A 21,684-nucleotide genomic window follows, 5' to 3' on the forward strand; every position below is an offset into this window, starting at 1 on the left:
AGGGGTCTATAGCAAATAACTAAGCAGAGGCTCATAAATCTGCTGGAGACACTAAGTTGGACTGCTAACTTCTCTGAACTATTTCAAACTAAGTTGGGCAAATGAAAGAAATGACTGGAAAAAGTAATCCATTTCAGTCTGGATAAGAACAAAAGAGTATATTTAAACACATAAAATCTTAAGACAGTTCACATAAATCCTAATTAGGTGAAATTGTGACCAAAAAGGTTGAAAAATCTGTGGTACCAGAGTAGCATGTGTACATTTACATATGCCAGTAATTTAATAGTTATTGAAATGAATATTGGAACATATTAAACTTATTAGGACACAATGTTCATTTCTTCATAACTTGCCATAAATTATGAGTAGAAAAATCACTTTTCTCTAGAAGGCATAGGTCAGATCCTAATTAGATACTATTCTAACCTCAGTGCTAGAAAACTTGAGAGGGTTCAGAAAACATGCTAAGTGAGTCTTAAACAGAAAGCTTTCTTTAAAGCAATTCTTTCATATGAGAATTAACATATTTAAATTACAACATGGATAGACTGTAATGCATGGGCTATGTAGGATCACTACGGAAGAGTGAGAGGTTTTCTCATGAGTAATTATTTTTATTTCCATAAGTCTGCATACAAAGAAATTGGGATAGACAGCCAGGAACAGCAAAGTTTAATGAGCAAAGGACAGAAAGTTAGGAAGAGGCTTTAAAAATAAGAGAGCTGTTGGAAGAACTCTAAAAATATAATTAGAAATTACATTATTTCCAAGGTTTAGGGGAAAGAGACTGTAAGCCAGGAAACCCAACCTTGATCCCAGCTCTTATAATTACTTAATCAACAACTCATAGTGCAGCTGTCTTTGCTTTACCCATAAACTGAAGGGGCTACACAAAGGGATTCTGAAGCTCCCCTCTAGATCTAAACAGGGGGTGGGGTTCAGCTTCTCGGGGACGATGACCTATTGAATGGCCCTCTGACATTTCTTTTGGTTGAGAACTAAAATTGTAGCCCGCTGTGATTTACGCCCAGAATGGACAACTGCTGCCCAGGAGACTGCACAGAAGGTTTGCGGGACAAGGGTTAAACACAGAGGATATGGCTAGACTGGCCTGCACCCCTGGGTAACAGCGCATTCAGGGAGAGGTTAGAAGCCATAGGAATTGGCTTCTTCCAGGACCCCACTCTGTCAACACCAAATTCAAGCTTTCCTTCTTCCTGATATGAAGATTAGGAACCTCTTCCCCCAAGCCCCAAAACAGACACAATTTCTGTTCTGGCATTTTTCCATTCAAATAGTTATTTTTCTCCCTATTCAGACTCCTCTGCCAGATAAGCACAACTTATCTCTCTTCACTCATAACTTATCACAGTTCAGCAAAGCTTATCTCATGAGCACAGCTGGACACATACAGACTTGACTTTATCCATCCCGTGCTCTTGGCTGTGTTCCTCTGCCTTGCAACACCGTACGGCAACCACACACATCTTATCTGCCACATGCAGTACTTGAAATTTTCGGCTCCATCTTGGGCCCCCTTCCCTTGACCTCCATAGATTTTTCTTATCTAACCTCATTAGGGACACAAACAAAAATTTAAATGTAGAGACAAATAATCACAGAAAACAACAAAATTCCCAACATTTGGGTTTTTTTCCCCCCACCTGATGTTTGCATATGAAGATTTAAAAGCATAGCTTCTTTAAAACTCACCTTTTCAATTTCTCCCGGATTTCAGGACTTTTAATTTCATTTTTCAGATCCTCAAAAGTGTATGCTGACGACAGGTTGCAGTAAACCCTGTAGTCGTGGTAGGGTGGAATTCCGTGATCCCGGCCCCTCTGGATGTTGATGGCAGCGAGATCCAGGGCCACCGTGTGTGCCATGGAGAAGAGCCTTTCTGTGAGCTCCGTGTTCAGCAGCTGGGAGGGCACGCGCATCTTGCCCGCCACCCCAAACAGCCCTCTGAGAAGTGGGTCGATGCCTCCCTCGTTCACAATTCGGAAGGGAGAGAAGAAGGCTTTGTGCAGAGGTATGTGGCCTTGAGGGATAGGCTCAAAGTTCTCATCCAGGCGATAGAGGACTGGATTGATGAGGGTGTGGCCAAACCTAAAAGCCGCCGTCGCGAAGGCGTTGAAGATTCCAGCATTCACGCTGGGGTCGTACCCTTTATATTCCCCCAGCATCTTCATGCCCACCTCTCCAAGGATCTTAGGCAGCCAGTGCCGGTAGGTGATGTGCTGAATCTCCGCACCAACGATCTTCCTCGTCTCATAATAGATCGTGTCCCCATCCCAGTGGGGGTTCAGTTTGAGTAACTCTGTGGCGATGCGATTATGCTCTCTAAACCACAGTGTGTGCATGCTTGTCAGGCCCAGTTGCTCATTGGCTCGATGATCCCCAGCTAAGAAACAAGGAATTGGACTCTCATTTTCATCTCTCTTACACTCAGTCGGCGGCCCTGTTGCAAAAGGAAGCAGCGGCTTTCCAGATCTCTGCACAATGCCCTGTCTCAAAAGCCCCCGGTGGCTGGCCAGGTCCCGGATTTCTCGTGCCTCGTGGTCCGTGCTCCCGTAAACATTGGATGCATCAATATACGAAGTGAGCTGGTTGATCTGTTCTCGGGGGTAGACAGAGTTCATGAGCAGGGACGTCATGCCGCTGCCACAGACGGGACTGGATCGCACGAAGAACATGCAGCGGGCGCCGTTCCTGACTCTGGGGTCATTGGGTGGGATCATGACCGAGAAACAGGGAGGATCGTTGCTGCAGACAGAGCTACAGTGCTGCCCGTCGGAGAAGCGGGCCTGACTCAGAGCCACCACTGTGGAGTCCAAGTCATGGTCGAGGAACTGGCCCCACTGCATGGTCATGTGGGTGAACTGCTCGTCAGGGGTGATGGTTTCAGTCCCTATAAGAGACGTAGACACCAAGCGGGGCATGGGGAGCACATACCCATTGTAGAGTCGGTTTGGGTTAATACCTCGAGGGGTGTTGAATCCATTTTCATACACAGATTTTAATAGGCGTTCAAAGGCAGTCAGGGAGGCTCCCCACATGGGATGTTGGAGATTATTGCATGTCCCGTCATGTGTCCTGTACTTCTGGTGGAAGCACATATCTGAGCAGTTATTCACTCGTCGGTGGGCAGTGCAGCCGGAGAGGTTAGCGATCAGATTCAGGTACTGAGGGGACACGAGATCATTGTAGTGGTAGCCTAAAATAAAAAGGAAAAGCAAGACAAAACATATTTCCATTGGAACACAGGTATAAAACTTTGGTCACCTCCTAGTTCCTTCTCAATTGTCCCTATCTCTCTCTGTAGCTTGTCACACTACTGAACACGCTCTTCTTGATGTTTCGTAGAAATCCTTCTTGTCTTACTCTGCTCCTTTTCCTTCTCCCACCTACAAACAAAGATGTTCTTTCTGCCTCTCCTGTTCTTTGACCTTGTCTCCTTTTGCAATTTAACCAGTCTCATGCCTTCCATTGTCACGTCTTAATTCCACACTCTGTGACTCCAACCCTAACCACCTTCATGAATCCAAGTTCACTTATTTTCAGCTTCTTACTAACAATTCCACTGAAGTTGAAAATAAAACTTAACATAATCAAACACAAGCAGCCTCCTTTCAAATCCTCCTCCGTGTCGTGTGGGCCATTCACACCATGTATCAAGGCCATCTTCCCAGAAATAGATCATCAAAATCTCAGTTATCTTTGATGTTTCATTTTCCTTTGCCTTCAATTTCCCATCAGTTGCCAACTGCTATTTATTATGGCTCCAAAATGTTCCTAAAAACTGGCCCACCTCTCCATTTCCAGCATCATAATCCCAGGTCAGATTTTCCCAACTCCTTACCTTGAATCCAAAATTGCCTCTTAAGTGATCCCATAACACTAACTTTTCCTTCAACTGATTCATATGCATTGTTCTGATGCTGTCATGTTCTCACTCAAAAACCTTCAAGTCTTTGTCCACTAGCTACAGAAGGAAATTCTAAAGTGGCCAATTACTCCAAATAGATATTCCTAATTGGATCTCCTTTTCTTCTCCTTTAAGACATTAGCTCCAGTCAAACAGAATAGTCCCAAGATCTGTATACACTTTCACGCTTCTTTGCCTTGCCAGTGCTGTTCCTCCAAATATTCACACATCCAAGTCCTTCTCATCTTTCAAAGCATATTCTCTACAAGGCTTGCTCTAACAGCTCCATACACAGACACACTCTCCTGAGTTCTGAGTAATCTTCACTCTAACATATCTCAGAGTTGAGGTCTGACTATCAAAACCAACTCTGCACACATTTTTAATTAAAGGAAACAAGAAAGAGCCCCTTTGTGTGTGTGTGGAAGGCGGCTGGAAATACTTGTAAGGATGCAAAAAAGAACCAAAAGTGAAAAATTTTCACAGGCTGGGGGAGAAGCAATGAGAAATACAATCACTGGTCTATTACTTGAGAAAATAATAAGCTTTGCAACTGTACATATATATACTCAGCTTTTCTTGGCCATCCAGAGATTTTGGGCTCAATTGGACTTGAAAGGCTTTAGCAAGACATACTTCCCAAGGATTAAACCAGTGAACTGAAATGTCTGGCTTCGTTTTCACAGTTAAACTTTTAGGAAGTCACAGAAAATTCTCAATCTTGAACATCAAAAGAGCCAAGAAAGAAAACAGCCAAGAAGAAAAACACTTCCTCCCAAATTTTCAGTCTATGGGCTCAATGACAAATCTCAGTAGTTTTTCTTTAAGCCCTATCATTTTTTCCAAGGCTTTTAGCCATAGGTTTAATAACAGACATGCTGGATCTTAGCTGCCAGAGAGCAGGCAGTAGTACAATTCTTTTGCACTTGCTTTCCAGGCCTGGCTTCTGCTCTTTGCCCTTGGAGGTGGGACCACAAAAAGCTTAGGGTATAGAACAGAGTATCAACCAATATACACATGGATGAACACTCAAACAAAACCATCTTTTTACAAAATCCGTTAGCATTTTTAGGCTTTATGGAACCAGATAAAGTAACACAGATAACGTGCTGTAAATCAAACTGACTTGCAAAATTAAGTAAGGCTGGTCATCTGCTGTGCATAAATAATGTCTCAAAAATGAACTTTTCATCAGGAATTTTGAAAACTGAACTCACCATTTTAGGCCACTTTTATTAACTCTCAACAGAATCTGCTTTAGAAATAAAAACTACCTTAAAATGTAGAACTAACTATGGTTTAAAATATAAAAAAGTGAGAGAAGATATCCAAAGTCAATGGAGTGGGCCACATAAATTTGTATGACATATAAAAATACCCATAAATTGCTGTTTGTGAAAAAAATTTTGATTGTATTATTAAATGGTAATTATGCCCAACTGAATAGAATAAGTGTGCATATATATATGGCCTACTGATAAATGTTTGTGTGTATATATACTCCCAAACTAAATCTTCTCTCAATCTTCCCCCATTTCATTAAATGGAAACTCCATTCTTTCAGTTGCTCAGGCAAAAATCATAAGTCATCCTTGACTCCTCTCTCTCACCCTCTACAGCCAGGCCATAAATAAATATTGTCACCTCTACTTTCAAAATACATCTCAAATCTGACCACTTCTTACCTGTATACCTGGCCCTGGCCTCCATCATCTCTTACCTGGATTATTGCATCCGCCATTAGCCCTTTATAGTCAAGTCACGCAACAGTCTCAAGCTTTGAAGGGTCATTCAAAGCATGTCACTTCCCCACGCAAAATCCTCTCACAGCTTGCTATCCCATGCAGAATAAAAGAAAGTCCTTATGAAGACCTAATAGGCCCTTTCTGGTGAGGCAGCCTGAAACGCCTCTGTCCTCTTCTCCTGCAATGCCACCCCTTCCTCACTCTGCCCCAGCCTCACTGACCTGCTGGGTGCTCCTCAAATACACCAAACGTCACTGATCCCATCTCAGAACTTTTGCATTTACTCTTCCGTCTTCCCCAAACTCTCTTTCCTCAGAGATCTGCATGGCTTACTCCTTTGGTTTTGTCAAGTCTCTACTCAAATGTCATCTTCTTGGTGAATTATTTGACTAAACTGTATAAAATGGTGACCCCTATCCCATCCAGCACTCACTCCACAAACGACCTACACTGTTTACTTTTATCAATGTCATTTGTCGTGTGCTAATCATACGTATTGACTTCTTTACTTGTTTATTGTCTGTCACCCAACAAGAATATTAGATCTTCGAGGGAAGAGATTTTTACGTGTTTTGCTCACTCCTGTATTCCCAGAGCTAGAACAGTCACTGGCACAGAGAATGTGCTCAACACATAAATGTGGAATAAATGGATTAATTAATGAGGTGCATGTATACTAAAGTCCTGCTTAGATAAAAAAAACAAATGCATAAAATAATTTCACGTTGTTGGATATTTGGGCTGACTTTGCTTTTTTCGTTCTGCTTTTCTCAGCTTCTAAATTTTTCTGTAAGTAGCATGTAACTATGAAATTAGTAAACAATTCATAAAAAGAAGCAGTTCAATCATAGCCTCAAGTTGGGTATTAGTTTCTAGATTTGCTTAATTTTTTAGTTGCAGCAGAAGTAGGCTCAAGGGATCTACTACCTGAGGCCACCACAGCAAATGTTTAAAAACTTGAACTATTAATTAAGTGAAGAAAAGTAGGCAGTAGCAAGAAACAATATTTAGCAACTCCCACTTAGTCCTCTACATCAGAAAGGAAGTAATCTTTGCAACAGGGTTGATCCAGGGGCTTGAGGAGGGAACAGGGAGATGTCAACAAAATGTGCACAACTCATCCATGTCCTCAGCATCCAGCCCTGTGTCTAACAAATATTGGTTGAAAGAATGAATGAGTTCTGATATTTCTCTTCAAGAACGTGACTATGGGGTGAGGCTAGAGATCTGTCCATAAATAAAAGTGGTAACTGTTCTGAGGCCTCAGACTCTGAGAATTCCCCACCTAAGTGATCCAAGGAGCGCCAGGTTGCCAACCCCTTGAGAGATTTGAGAGACCAGTAACTGTGGTCTACACACAGCTTGGAGCTTGCCAGTGACTGTATGTTTAACTGAACACACACTAGGCCCTAAAACATAACAAGATTGAGAAATGACTCAGTGTAATTACCATAATCCCACGATGATAAGAAATCATTCTACACTTTGCATTTCCACATTTCTTTCATCTCACACATTCATATTTAAGAATAATATTGAATTTTTAAATAACGTTTTTTTTCCTGAACATAAGATATCCTCACTGAAGACAATTTGGAGAATACCAAATAATCATAAAGCAGAAAATTTTAAATCACCCACTTCTCTCATTTATAAGAATAGATACTAGCTGCCATTATTTCCAGAACTCTGTGTGTGTGTCTAAAACCTAGAAAAAATAGTCACTGTATAGAGAGTATTGGAAATGATAACTTTATGCAGTAAAAATCATAGTCATCTAGAATTTCATTAACAGTTCTATGACAAATGATGATAACCCAGTAATGGCATCTCTTATTTACCAGGCAGTGGCCATGTGCCAAGAAAGGAAGTAATAAATCATGAAATCCATGAAATTCTCACAGCAACCTCAGAGACGGTTTTATCAGCCTGTCTGACAAATGCATGGACTCTTAACAACCATCACTTTTAATAGCTACAATACGTTTCATCATATGAGTAGAACATCATTGATTTAACTATTACCCTACTAGGACTTCCATTAAATCTCCTTTATAATTCAGGGACTGGACTATCACTGTCACAAGTCCTGCTATGAAAGCCGACACACAGTCCACACAGGCACACAGTTGGGGTAGGTCTACTAGAACCGAAATTAGTAGATTTCATCTGACTAAAGGAGTTTCTTATTAGACCAAAAGTGAGAAGTACAGGATTTTGATAGCTCAACAGAATCCATATTTTTAAACTATTTTATAATGTATAAACACAATTGGATGGAAAATGTTGGAACTTTTCATTAGGGACAGTTTGGTGTTGAATGAGACTTTATCGGGTGTGTTTAACACTTAGTCCTTAGAGAAGGGAAGGAGGAAGGACAAAAATTAAGGACTAACTTGTTCCATTTAAGTCCACCATTAAGCCATGCTGTACATGCTCCTGAATAAGTTGCAATGTCCTTTCAAATATTTCTCCTGCTCTTGCTTGCTCAACAGTGTAAGGATCTCTTGGATACCGGAACAAAGCCAGCAAATCATTTGGAGAACGAGGACGGCTAACAGGAGTTTAGAAGGAGAAAAATAAGAACATACAAATCAAATTAAACAAATTACAGGAGACAAAAATCACTAAATTCCAAAAATGTAATTATTGCTATTTACTATTTCTATAGCTACTTTCATTGCCATGATATGCTATACCTTATTTATCTGAAGTGGAAGGCAACAAAACAAAACAAAAAAGAACAAAACAAACGAAAACCAAAAGATACTAAAATCAAATAATTAAGTCAATAGAGAAAAACACAAATATTCTATTTCAATTAAGGTGAAGAAATAACACTTTGGAACTATGAACATGTGATAAATATACTAACGGCTTTTGAAATATTTTGTTTTTGCCAAATGATTACATAACAGGCAAGCCAAACGTTGAAATTTTAACAATTTCAGCTTTTATTAGAAAAAACATGTCTTATCCCCCAGAAAATAGTTAGATGACAGATGTTTAAATTAAAAGTTTCTTCATCAGATAAGAGACATTCAAAATTTGTATGCTAGAATTGCATACATTTTTTAAAATCCCTAAGAAGCTCAGTGATTTGAGGGTGAGAATTCTGTTTAAATCCCACAGTACCTGTCAAACAAATGTGTTCGGGTTGAATTTATTGCTCTGTCAACAGTCGCAATTGCTTCAACAATTGATGTGGCTACAAACGGATCCCCATTTCGACTCACATCGGGAACTAGGAAAACATGAAGTCTCACATTACCAGAAAAAATACTATACAAGTTACTCATAAAATAATGTCTAGACACTACATCATTTAGACTGAAGGCATACTTTTCCCCAAATGTTATTTCTACTTTTCATACCAAAACTTAAATTACTTTATCACAAATTCTACTAGAAGCTATTTTTAAACAGTATGGAAATTACAACCCTTTTTAAATTTTGAAATCATGTGATATCCCATAAAAGGAGAAGGGAAAAGCAGTGACAACATAAAATGCTGATGTTTTTATACCAAAGCATGACAGCAAGTAACGGGAGGTACTAACTCAGGCCACCCTGGATGGCAAGACTGTGAACAGGAAGCCATCAGTGGCAGTATTTTCATTTCAGGTAGATTCTGTTTTCTTTCCTATTCTCCCACCACCCGCCCCAACTCCTAAGCTGTCGCTATCTAAATAGCCTGTAATTTGAAAATGTGACCGAGGAACTATCAGCTGCTGGTCAGAAAGAACGAGAAATACACTTGTTCTGCTCCTGTTTGCCACAAACTGCTCTGATGCTACTAAATGCTTTCTGCTGCTCAGCTCTGAAGCTGGAAGAAATATGTGGTAAAAAAAAGAAAACCAGAATCTCATTCTCTACAGTCTCAGTCACTGAGGCTCACGGTTCTGGAGTTACCATTGGCCCTCGCCAGCAATCAGCCGCCAAACGGGTCCACTCTTCCTTCAGAACATTTCCTAACTGACCTTCTTCCCCAATCCCACTGTCACCACCCCAGCCACGATCCCCACCCTGTATCAGAGCTCATGACAGCACTCTTCCTCCTGACTTCCTCTTGAAATCACTCTGAATACCTGGGACCAGAATAATAATTGGGGATGGAGGGGAGATGGTAGAGCTTGCCAGATATTCCATGTGCTCTCTGGCATTGCCTAACTTCCCTTTGCCTGTAGGCTGGGCCATGTGACTAGTTCCGGCTAATGGGCTGCGAGCAGAATTGAGGGTTCACTTCCAGGTCAAAGCATTTTGTTCCCAGTGCAAGACTCCAGATCTTTTGCCCCTCGCTGCAGCAAACCCTAAAGTGTCACATTACAGGGGTGAAGGGCCTCCATTGTGGGGGTCCCTGAGTACTATATACAGCCCCGTGTTGGCAATTTAGCATGCATGAGAAATAAGCCTCTGATGTCCCTGAGATTTTTAAGGTTTTGTGTATTACCGAAGCATAACCCAGCTCTGTCCTGTATAATACATTGCAGTTGTGTGAAGGTGGGTGTTTAAAATGGAAACCGCATTATTGCTTTTTTAATTTGTTTTTTTTTATAAAATTGTAGTAGCAACAAATATAGCAATGATGATAATAATGATAGCCAATGTTTATTGAGTGTTTACCATGTGTCATTTTAGTCCACCAAATAGCCACATGAGCTAATAACTACTTGTGCAGACATTTTACAAATGAGGAAACTAAGCCTTAGAAAGGGCATATGACTTACTCAAGGTCACAGAGTCCATTTACTTAGCTTCTAAACCAGCACTGCCTAATAAACTTTCCGTGCTGATGACAATGTTGCATATTTGTACTGTCCAGTAGGGTAGCCACTAGCTCATGTGGCTACTGAGCACTTGAAATGCAGCTAGTGTGACTGAGGATGGAATTTTAAATCTTAGTTAAGTTTTAACTTACATTTACATTTAAATAGCTACACGCACCTAGTGGCTCCCATATTGGATAGTGCAGTAACTGTCCTGCCAGACAAAAGATACATTTACCTTTTATTTCCCCACCCAAAAATTTAAAAAAAAAATTGCTTTTCTGTCTACTTATGAAAGAAGTAGCATGAATAGTAATGATAGTAGCAAAAATAATAATAGTGGCTAAAAGTTATTAAGTATCTCTAATGTGCTAGCTTCATATAAATTAATTTAATCCTGAGAAGAGTACTATAATGTAGTTTTACTATTATCATCCTTGTCTTTACAGATGAGAAAGCCAAGATTCAGAGGGATTAAAAAACCTGTCCCAGGTCATCAGTCAGTAAATGGTGGAGCAGGTACACAAATATGGCCATATTCCTTGAAGAGAAAATAGTAACAGTGAATAAAGTGGAAAATACCTGTAAAAAGACCAACAGAGCCATCCTTTTCAGCCAATGCCTCTTAGGGGAAATGTTGACGCTACTTTTCTTTATGCACCTTCACAAGATTTTTTCTATATACACACATACAGACAAAAATACCCACCTACTTTGAACAATGGGATCATATTACATGTGATGTTTGTCAATCTGGCATTTTTATTTGTCATTTAAAAATATCGATATCTTTTACATCGATCTACATCACCATTTTCATGACTTCACAGTAATTCACCTTAAAGAGGTGATTTTTTACTTAACAAATCTTCTCTTTTTTTAAACATTTAGGTTGTTTCTGCCTTTTTTTACTTCTATAGTCAAAGAGCAGGGAACCTCCCGGAACCAACAACATCGTTGTGTGTTTCAGATGCTGTCAATACTGATACAAGTCATTCTTTTCTCTCTCTTGAACTAACATACAAATCTGACCTTCTTCCTCCACACTTAACGCTTCCAACCTTTTACCCACAGCCAATGTCATCTTTTAGACATATAAATCGGCTCACAGCACTCCTCTGCACAGAACTTTCCAGTGTCTTCCCATTATATTTAGAATAAAAACTAAACGTGCTTGGGCAATGAGGCCCCTCTTGTTGTTGCTTGGGCAACAAGGCCTCTCCCATGCTGTTTCCCACCACTCCTCCTCTAATCACCATACTCTCCCCACCCTGGTGTTCGGGCTTGTTCTGACCTCAGGACTTCACATGCACTGTTCCCCTGCTGTTCCCCGTGACTGGGTTTTTCCTCCCCAATCTCCACCTGGCTCCCTTGTTCTCATAGTTTACTTACTCCAGGAGGTCTTCCTTGCCCACCTTATGTAAAAGAGAGACTCTCCATCTCTTGCTAAGCCCTTGCCCTGCTATTTTTTATTGACTGATCTCCATTTAAAAGTTCATTCACTCACTGTTTATTATTTGTCTCCTTCCACTAGAATACAAGCTCTATGAGGACAGCTTCATCTGTCTTGCTCCCTGCAGTTTCCCTAGCATGTAGAACAGTGATTGATACATATTCTTTTAGATATTTGTTGAATGAATGAACAAATGAACAAGCTCTAGGTAATTACTTGTAATTAATTGAGTCATCCAGAGAGCCCTTATGCTTGTCATCTCTTACAAAATGCTGTGCATTTGAGTTGAGCTATCAAGAAATCATACTATCAATTGAGAAACTAATCCATTTTTCTCTACCACTAACATAAGGGGTACAGATGTTTTGTGAATTTATCAGCTACTTTGAATATCTGAAATATTTACACATTTATAATTCATAAAACTGAAAAGGAATTTTACTAGACAAGGCCCCTATTTTTTATATGTCACAAATAGGGGCCTGATTGCCTGATTTTTTGGAAACTAACATTTTTATGCCAAGTAGAAGTCAACAAGGCAAACAATTTCACATCCTTTTGTGATTCCATTATCGGTTCCATTATTTCATTATTAGCAATGGTCAAAACTGAGTTTGATTTTCTACAAGCAACAATCAGAGAAAAATAATCCAAAGCCACTTATCTCTGTACACAGGGGAAAAAAAATGGAAAGGAAAATAACCAAAATATTAGTTGTGACTTTTTTCTCTGTTGGGTGGGAGATGACTTAAAATTTTTGCATATAGCTAATTCATGTTAAAATAACACATATTATTTTTCAAGCTGAAAAATAAGTATCATTAGAATGAAAACACTTGTTATTTAAGTCACAGGATCCATCAATTAATTAAATTCTACTATTTTTAGTAAAATATACTATTAATTAAATCAATTAAAACAGATTATTTTTAATGGGAAAATAAGGTCATTTGCATTTTTCCTAGGATAAGCAACATTCCATTTATCCACCTATGATTCACATTTACTAAGTGTCTGGGCACTGTGTGGGGTGTTTACATACTGATTAACAAGACATTGCTCCTTTCCTTGAGTTTTAACAAGTTCAATGGAGAAAACAGATCAGTTACAATAAACAGTATCTCAGAAACAGAGATATGTGAAATTCTTTGGGAGTCCAGAAGATGGACTGTTTACCTGCCCGAGGAACTAGGAAGATTTCCAGAAAAGGGGGATATTTGAACATGAAGAGACTTACCTGGTGAAGTCATGCAGTCCATTATAGGAAAAAGCATGCATGAAGGCAAAATGTCACACTGGGCATGCATGCTGGAGTGACAGAATAGGCAATAGATGTGAGGCAGGTTGGAGTCACATTATAAAGACAATGCAAAGCTAAAGAGTTTGGATTTTACCCTGGTGGCAACAGAAATCATGGAGAAGTGCTAGTAACAGGTAATGAGACTCATGGTTTTAGAAGGATGACCCTGGAGGCAATTTGCAGGTAGACTAAAATGGGGTGAGGCCTGTCGCAATAATCTGGACAAAATTAAATGAGGGCCTTGGTAAGACTGTGGCAGGGGGATAGAAGATGCAAGAGGGAACAGACCATTGAGGTAGAATAAACAGTTCTGGGACTAATGACTGGATTCAGGGAAACAGAGGGGTTGATGATTGTCTAGATGTTTACACTGAAGGACACTCAAGACTTAAAACATCCCCAAAGTATGTGTGGCCAAACCCAGAATAGAGCAGCATAGAATCTTTCACGTACCAACTGTATCACTTTTGCCAACTGTTGACTGAAAATTATGCATTCAAACATTGTAAGGATTGAACGACCACTGAATCAAACTAGAAAATCACTGAGTAAGGGAAGCTTTGCCAAGTGAATAGACCACAGTGGTTTCCAGATCTCACTGTAGCAGAAAAAACGAGTGCCTACGAGTGGGAACTGGGCCACATCCATGGACTAAGCAATATAACACTGGGCAAGCAGCTCCACCAATCTGGGCCCTCAGTTTGCTCATGTGTAAATTAAGGATGTGTTGTGTTCTAAGTCATTCTAAAAATCCTAATTAGCCTGCAATTACATTAGAGGCCTGTGCATGTTCTTAATTTTTTTTTTCCAGCAGCCTTTGATACCCATTAGGTGAACTGTGTTATGCAAGTGTTAACAATCACTCCTGTGAGCATGTGTGCTCTTACCGTTCACACTCAGGACCATGCTAACTGAGGCGTATCCAATCGTGTTCCGGGCCACACACTCGTAACGGCCTGCATCCGCTGTCCCAACATCATTGATGGTCAAGAAGCCCTCTGGGCTAATGTGAAATTTTCCACTTTCCGTCACCTGCACCCCATCCTGGTGCAAAAGAGAGTAATAATAATAATAATAATGGTAAGAAGACAGAAATAAAAATCAGAAGCAGAAGAGAAGTTGTGGTTTTTATTTTGTTGTGTTTTGGGGGGAGGGGTACCATTTGTTAGGATTTCACAAATGAAAATATATTAGGGTCGTCCTCAGATCTATCCACAATTAGAAAGAGAAGGAGATTTAATCCAGTTCAATGAATCCCAATTCAGTGGAATACTTTTCTTACACATTTCTTCATTGCTAAGATAGAGTTTGGTGTCAGTGCTAGAAAGAATAAGGCACAGATCGCACTCCACGGGGTTTGCCAGGAGAGCTGTGGTGGGAGAGGGTTGGGCATAAATGGTAACTTCAGTAGGATAAATGCTCTGGTAAGGAATGCACAGGGGGCAATGGAAGCAGAGCAAGGGCACCTAGACCAACCTATGAAATGTTTCCAGAAAGAGATGGACCTGAGCTAAGACTTAGATGATTCAAAGCCAGACAATGAAGGGGCAGGTGAACCTTCCAGGCAGAGGAGCAAGTACAAATACACAGGGGAGTATGCAGAGGAGGTCATGAGTGTGTTGGCAGAAAGTGAGAGGTGAGGTAAGTGTGCTGCAGGGGTGGAGGACAGGCAGAGGGGCCCTGATCGTCCGTGCTTAAGAACTTGTACTTTATTCAGTGGGTGCTAAGGAGCCACTAAACCTGTCCAGTCCTGGGCCTGCCAGGAACACTTCATATTAAGGCATTTGCTTACAATTTTTATAATACTGCTAAAAATTTTTGTATTGGGCTTAACAGAAACAAACATAGAAAAACAAAACAACAACAAAAAAAAAACACTTCTTAACTCTTGGTCATGGGACCGTGGATCTAATAAAGGGATTTTTCTTTGCTTGTGTCACTGAGAAGGATGTTTGGAGTTTGGTTGCTTTGTCTCACTTTCATAAATCAGGGGTACCCTCAGAATTTCTTCAACTCAAAGTGTGCAATTTGAACTCTTTTCCTGCTACAGAAAATCTGTAGCAGAAATGGGCATGTTCCAGCTACCCCTCACTTCATTAAACTTTCCACAAAGTGCGGGCTGAATGCCTCTTCTGTGCTCTGAAGACACGCAGCAGCGAAGATTTATTACCTTATTCCATGTTATTACTGGCTCAGGTTCCCCCTGGGAACTACACGGAATCTGGACATTGGTGCCAACCTCCACTGTCATATCACTTGGAATGCTGGTAAACACTGGGGTAACTACAAGGGAAGGGACATGCAAGGGTCAATGTTAAATGATGAAACTTGTAATTTATACAAAAAAAAGTTTTGGAAAAAGTAAAACCCCACTTTCCTCTCTGACCTCCTATAGCTGCATCATCACAGAGCAACAGAACTGAAGGATACCAAGAGACCAACTGTCCAACTTCCCACCCATCTCCTCCCCAAATGAGCTCCATCCTTTGAGAGCACAGCCACATATGAACTCCTCTCTGCTGAGGAGCCCAGAGCCCAGAGCCTTGGACATGGCTTGAAGACCTGCTGAGCTGCACTGAGTCCCCCAAAGCCATCCCCAGCCTCCACAACGCTGAGACACGGCTGCTGGGAGCGCTCCCAGAAAGCACTGCACAGTACTCTGAGAACACAGTGAACTCTGGAGAGAGTGTGATTAGAGGAAGAAAATATGCAGTTAGACTGAAGTAGATTTCCTCATATGAAAAGTTAAGAACCTCAGATAAATGCAGTAAGGTTCTGGGTGGCCTTTTATGAATTCCATCCCGTATGTTCTCTCACTGAGCAGGCTGAGAGTTTTAGCCACCAAAGGCCCATCGATTAAGGAACTAGAAGGGCAAACCCCATAAAACCCAGAGCCAATATAACTGGGCTTAGTTTCTCAAACAATCTATTAATAAGAGACAAGAGAGGAGCCCTTTCTCAAGGTCCCCAGAAAAAGTTCCAAGTGACCTCAGCAAAGATGGAAGGGAATTCAAATACTAGTTCCACATTATTCTTTTTTTTTTTTTTTTTTTTTAGTTTTTATCCCCATTCCTCCACTCATCCATACACTAGATAAAGGGGGTGTGATCCACAAGGTCTTCACAATCACACTGTCACCCCTTGTAATCTACATCATTATAGAATTGTCTTCAGGAGTCCAGACTGCTGGGTTGGAGTTTGGTAGTTTCAGGTATTTACTTCTAGCTATTCCAATACATTAAAGCCTAAGAGGTGTTATCTATATAGTGCATAAGAATGTCCACCAGAGTGACCTCTCAACTCCATTTGGAATCTCTCAGCCACTGAAACCATTTCGTCTCATTTTGCATCCCCCTTTTGGTCAAGAAGATACTCTCAGTCCCATGATGCCGGGTCCACATTCATCCCCGGGAGTCATACTCTGCGTTGCCAGGGAGATTTACACCCCTGGGAGTTGGGTCCCATGTAGGGGGGAGGGCAGCAAGTTGACCTGTCGAGATGGCTCAGTTAGAGAGAGAGAGGGCCACATCTGAGCAACAAAGAGGTACTCAGGGGAAGACTTTTAGGCACCATTACATACAACTTTAGACTTTCCTTTGTGGTAATGAGCTTCATAAGGGCAAGTCCCATGCTTGAGGGCTCAGCACATCAAACTGCCAGTCCCAATGTTTGTGACAACATACGCTAGGGGATCAGCATCTCAAAGTTTAGAGATAGGCCTTACAATTCAGGGATAGAGTTAACTGCTGTAAGAGCTTACAATCTAGGGACTATTACAATTATTGTGTCCACGTTAGGCATTGTTCTAAGATTCAATTCTGAGTTTACACATTGTAGTTAGTCCATATCGGTGAGGCATCATCTCTCTCACCATGTTTTCTCCAACACTTTTACTCCTATATATATATTTTCCTACAATTTTATAGAGTTATATTCACATACCATACATTTATCCACAGTGTACAATCAGTTGTTCATGGTATCATCATAAAGTTGTACATTTATCACCACAATCAGCATTTGAACATACTGATTACTACAAGAAAAACCATTTTTTTTTTTTTTTAGCAATAAGAAAAAATGATAAAAGGAAAAATAACATGTCATACAATACAATATACTACTAAGGACAGCAAATAACACCACTACCAAGGATCCCATATTCCTCCCCTATATCCCCCTCTCATATACATTTAGCATTGGCATATTAATGGAGGTATATTACAATGTTACTGTTGACCATAGACTCCAGTTTGCTTTGATTATGTTTTTTCCTGAATACCATCCCTTTTTCAAATTTCTACATGGTTGACATTCATTTGCTTTCCCACATGCAAAAATATTTTCATATTTGTATATTTAGTAACAGTCATTGGCCACTCCAGTTTTTGCCACGTTATACAGTCCCAGTCTTTATCATCTATCTTTACCTCTGGTGTCATACATTCTCCTATCCCACCTCTTTCAGCTTTACTCACAGACATCTTTGTTCAGTGTACTTACAATACTGTGCTACCATCACACAGTATTATGCTATCTATATCTGGATCTATGCAATCAATACTAAACATTCTGTAGTCCTTCAGCATCAAATGGCTGATCTCTGCCCTCTTTCTATCTCCTGGTCGCCTGTGTTGTCAGCTTTTAACTCCCAAAGTTTGTTCATTAATGTCTGTTCATATTAGTGAGACCATACAGAATCTGTCCTTTTGTTTCTGGCTAACTTCACTCAACATAATGTCCTCAAGGCTCATCTACATTATTACATGATCCATGTCTTTGTTCTGTCTTACAGCTGCATAATATTCCATCATGTGTATATACCACAGTTTGTTTATCCACTCGTCCTTTGATGGACATTTGGGCTGTTTCCATCTCTTGGCAATTGTGAATAATGCTGCGATAAACATTGGTTTACAAATGTCTGTTTGTGTCTTAAGTTTCAGTTCCTCTGAGTATATACCCAGCAATGGAATAGCTGGGTCATATGGCAAATCTATATTTAGCTTCCTGAGGAACCTCCATACTGTCTTCCAGAGTGGTTGCACCATTCTACATTCCCACCAACAATGAATAAGTGTGCCTCTTTCTCCACATCCTCTCCAGCACTTGTCATTTTCTGTTTTTTGGATAATGGCCATTCTGGTAGGTGTGAGATGATATCTCATTGTGGTTTTGATTTGCATTTCCTTAATAGCCAGTGAAGTTGAGCATTTTTTCATATGCTTTTGAGCCATTTGTATTCCTCTTCAGAAAAATGTCTGTTCATGTCTTTTGCCCATTTTTAAATTGGATTGTTTGTCTTTCTGTTATTGAGATGGAGGATTCCTTTATATATTCGGGATATTAAACCCTTATCTGATATGTGGTTTCCAAATATCATCTCCCATTGTGTAGGTTGCCTTTTTACTTTTCTGACAAAGTCCTTTGATGTACAAAAGTGTTTAATTTTGAGGAGATCCCATTTGTCTATTTGTTCTTTGGTTGCTCGTGCCTTGGTTGTGAGGTCTAAGAAACCACCTCCTTTCACAAGATCTTTAAGATATTGCCCTACATTTTCTTCTAAGAGTTTTATGGTCTTGGTGCTAATGTTTAGGTCTTTGATCCACAAAGACTTATCAGTCTCCTAATCACACCAGTCTGACTTTCAGTACAACGGAATTTGGGTAAAAAGCTAGGAGACATGTCTTCATCTTTTTCACCCTGGTTCCATCAAAAAAGATATGAGGTAACAAAAGTGGCAAAATTTAGAAGCTGGTAAGTCTGGGTATCTAGGTAGGGTGTATATTAGAGATCACTGTACTGATTTTGTATTATTTCTGCAGCTATCCTAAAAGTTTGAAATTATTTCAAAATAAAAAGTTAAATAATAAAAACAGATGTGAGGTAGCCGAGTCTTTTCTAGTGGGACAGAAAATTCAAGTGGCATATCCAAAAGGATGAAGGGAAAACAGAAGTCTTACCATAGCGCAAACAGGAGAAAAAACACAATTGGCCTCATAAAACACCTTTGGGTTCTTATACAGGTGAGCTGCCTTTTCTACTTAAATAATCATCTTAGAAAAGGCAGGTAAGGAATAATTCTTCCCTAAAGTAATATTAGTTAGCAGTTTAAAAATACTGATTTGTTTTACCTTAACAAGTCAGCCTTTTCTGAGTTTGGTGCAAGCATCATTTTTTTTAAAAAAACAAATCTTTTCACGAGCCAAAGTGAAAGAGACTTTAAGAAACATTGTAAATATTTTGGGAATAGAAGTTATGAGTTTTGATGAGTAAAATTCCAAAATGGGAAGAGTAAACTCCTTATAATTAGCAATAAAATTCATGTCAGCAAAACCGTATTAGAGCAAATCAATTAAGTGCAATATGAAGGAAGAATCAACCAGCCCAGACACATACCTCTTGGCTGCACTGTCAAGTGGACCACCACCCGCTGAGAGCCGATGATATTGACTGCTTGACATTCGTACTGTCCCTGGTCATGAAGGGCCACTCCAGAGATCCTCAGTGTGCCCGATGAAAGGACCAGGTGCCGTCTGTCCACAGAGAGCTGACTCCCTGAAAGGCACAGACATGATTTTAGTTATGTGTTCCCTACAGTGCCCAGTTGGTTTCCGATGTTATTTCAAGGCCGGAGATGAAAACCTTGGGGATTAAGGAGAACTTTATCTGAGAAAATGCAAGTGTCACAGAAACTTGTCTGTCAGCATGAGTTATGGCAGAGAATAATTTGTCCTCAGTCTCCAGTAAGCAAATCATTCATTCATTCATTCATTCAACAAACTTTCATTAAATGCCTGTTATGATATGCTATACACAAGCTGGGTAGGACCAATACAGGGATAAAGAAAACATAGTCCCTGCCTCCCGAGTAAGTCACAGTGAGAGGGGGTGAGGGGACAGATACTAGAGGTACTCTAAGGAAAGGGCAAAATCAGAGTAAGCCAGCACGACATGGGCTCAGAGGACAGACTTCAGAAAAGACCCTGCAGTCAGGTCAGAGATGATTTTCTGAGAGAGGGTGACCGCAAGCCAGGTCTAAAAAGACAAGCAGAAGTAAGGAATGGGAAAAGGATATGGGGACTGGAGTTATTTAAAAGCAAACAATAACCCAACAAAGGTCTGAATAAATTCTTTTTTTAAGGATAAACCTCCCCTGCTCTCACATATTAACTGCCCAAGAATAAAGAAGTTCAGGGTGGATGGTGTACTGCACGTCTTCACCCCATGACTGCTCATCAGCATTCCTGGATAGGGTCCCTCAGGGGAACTAAAGGGCTGGGCCAGCCTCGCCAGGCCATTGGTTGTAGCCCAGTGATCTCTACGAGGTCCTCAAGGTCACTGTGCATTTGCTCCAGGGCAGGAATCCTAAGGCTGAAGTAGATCCCTCTCCACTGGAGCCAGGATCTGGCCCTTAACCCAACCTTACCCATCCAGGCTACTGTCAATCCCTGGGGGGAAATGGTTTATACCTGTATCAAATAATGTGGCCAATGATTTACCAAGTGGAGAAAAAGGGTTAGAATCTATCCCCAGGGAATTAATGTAATCAGCAGTCGTAACAAACGAAGACATGGAAATGAGAACTCTGAGAATTAAAGAGAAATAGAGAGTTCTTTAAAAAAATATGGTCCATTACTGGTTTCCAGAAAATTCTATCCAACATGTTGTTAAATTTCAATGAAAATGTTAATTAAGTGTATATTAAAAGCTTAGAGACAATTTGGAGCAAGGAGGGAATAAGGAAGTAGAAAGTAGACATGCCCGTGTCCTTTCAGTAACGACAGAGCACTTAGCATTTAGTGCAATGACATATGCAAGTAACATCGTGAACAATGGAAACAATAGCAAAAATAGAGAGCACCAGGTGCCTCTGCCCCTTCCCCAGGGCCTGGGTCACATCACGGTTTGGCCCTGTCCAGAAGATTTGATGTTTTCTAGGCCTAGGTCAATACAGAATTTTTTCTTATGTTTATGGCCCACAAAAGGGAGTAGGGTAGAGGAAGCCAAAGATACTCAGGGTCAGAAATCTTCCCTTTTTATAGACCCAAAATAAATGAAAGCAAGGTCTCAAACCAGATATTTGTTCACCAATGTATAAATATGCTGCTATGAAGCAGCATTATTTGCAATAACCAAAAGGTAGAAAAAACCCAAGTATTCATCAGCAGATATGAATGGATAAACAGAAGGCAGATATACATACAATGGGATATTATTCAGTTCTAAAAAGGGATAAAGTTTTGATGCATGTGACAATATAGATGAATCTTGAAGACAACTGTTGAGTGAAATAAGCCAGACACAAAAAGATATTGTTTGACTTCACATACATGAAATACCTAGAATATGCAAATTCACAGAGACAGATGGTAGATCAGGTGTCACCAGGGGCTGGAAGCAGGGGGAAAGGTGAGACAATGCTTCAAGGCTGGAGTTTCTGTTTGGGGTGAAGGGTAAGTTTTGGTAAAGGATGGCAGTGATGGGGT

General features: G+C 40.3%; 1 protein-coding gene across 3 annotated transcripts in view; it reads right to left on the reverse strand.

Annotated features, from left to right (window-relative positions):
- Positions 1–21,684, reverse strand: part of PXDN (peroxidasin) — a 128,698-nt gene that overhangs the window by 17,536 nt on the left and 89,478 nt on the right. For all 3 annotated transcript variants that reach the window (XM_037813053.1, XM_037813052.1, XM_037813054.1), the window contains 6 exons: positions 19,595–19,753; positions 15,366–15,478; positions 14,083–14,239; positions 8,812–8,920; positions 8,073–8,230; positions 1,717–3,220 (listed from right to left, as the gene is read on the reverse strand). In XM_037813053.1, the coding sequence (XP_037668981.1) occupies positions 1,717–3,220; positions 8,073–8,230; positions 8,812–8,920; positions 14,083–14,239; positions 15,366–15,478; positions 19,595–19,753 (2,200 nt within the window). The remainder of the gene's footprint in view (positions 1–1,716; positions 3,221–8,072; positions 8,231–8,811; positions 8,921–14,082; positions 14,240–15,365; positions 15,479–19,594; positions 19,754–21,684) is intronic.

This window comes from Choloepus didactylus, chromosome 20 (genome assembly GCF_015220235.1).
Source record: "Choloepus didactylus isolate mChoDid1 chromosome 20, mChoDid1.pri, whole genome shotgun sequence".
Taxonomy (NCBI): Eukaryota; Metazoa; Chordata; class Mammalia; order Pilosa; family Megalonychidae; genus Choloepus; species Choloepus didactylus.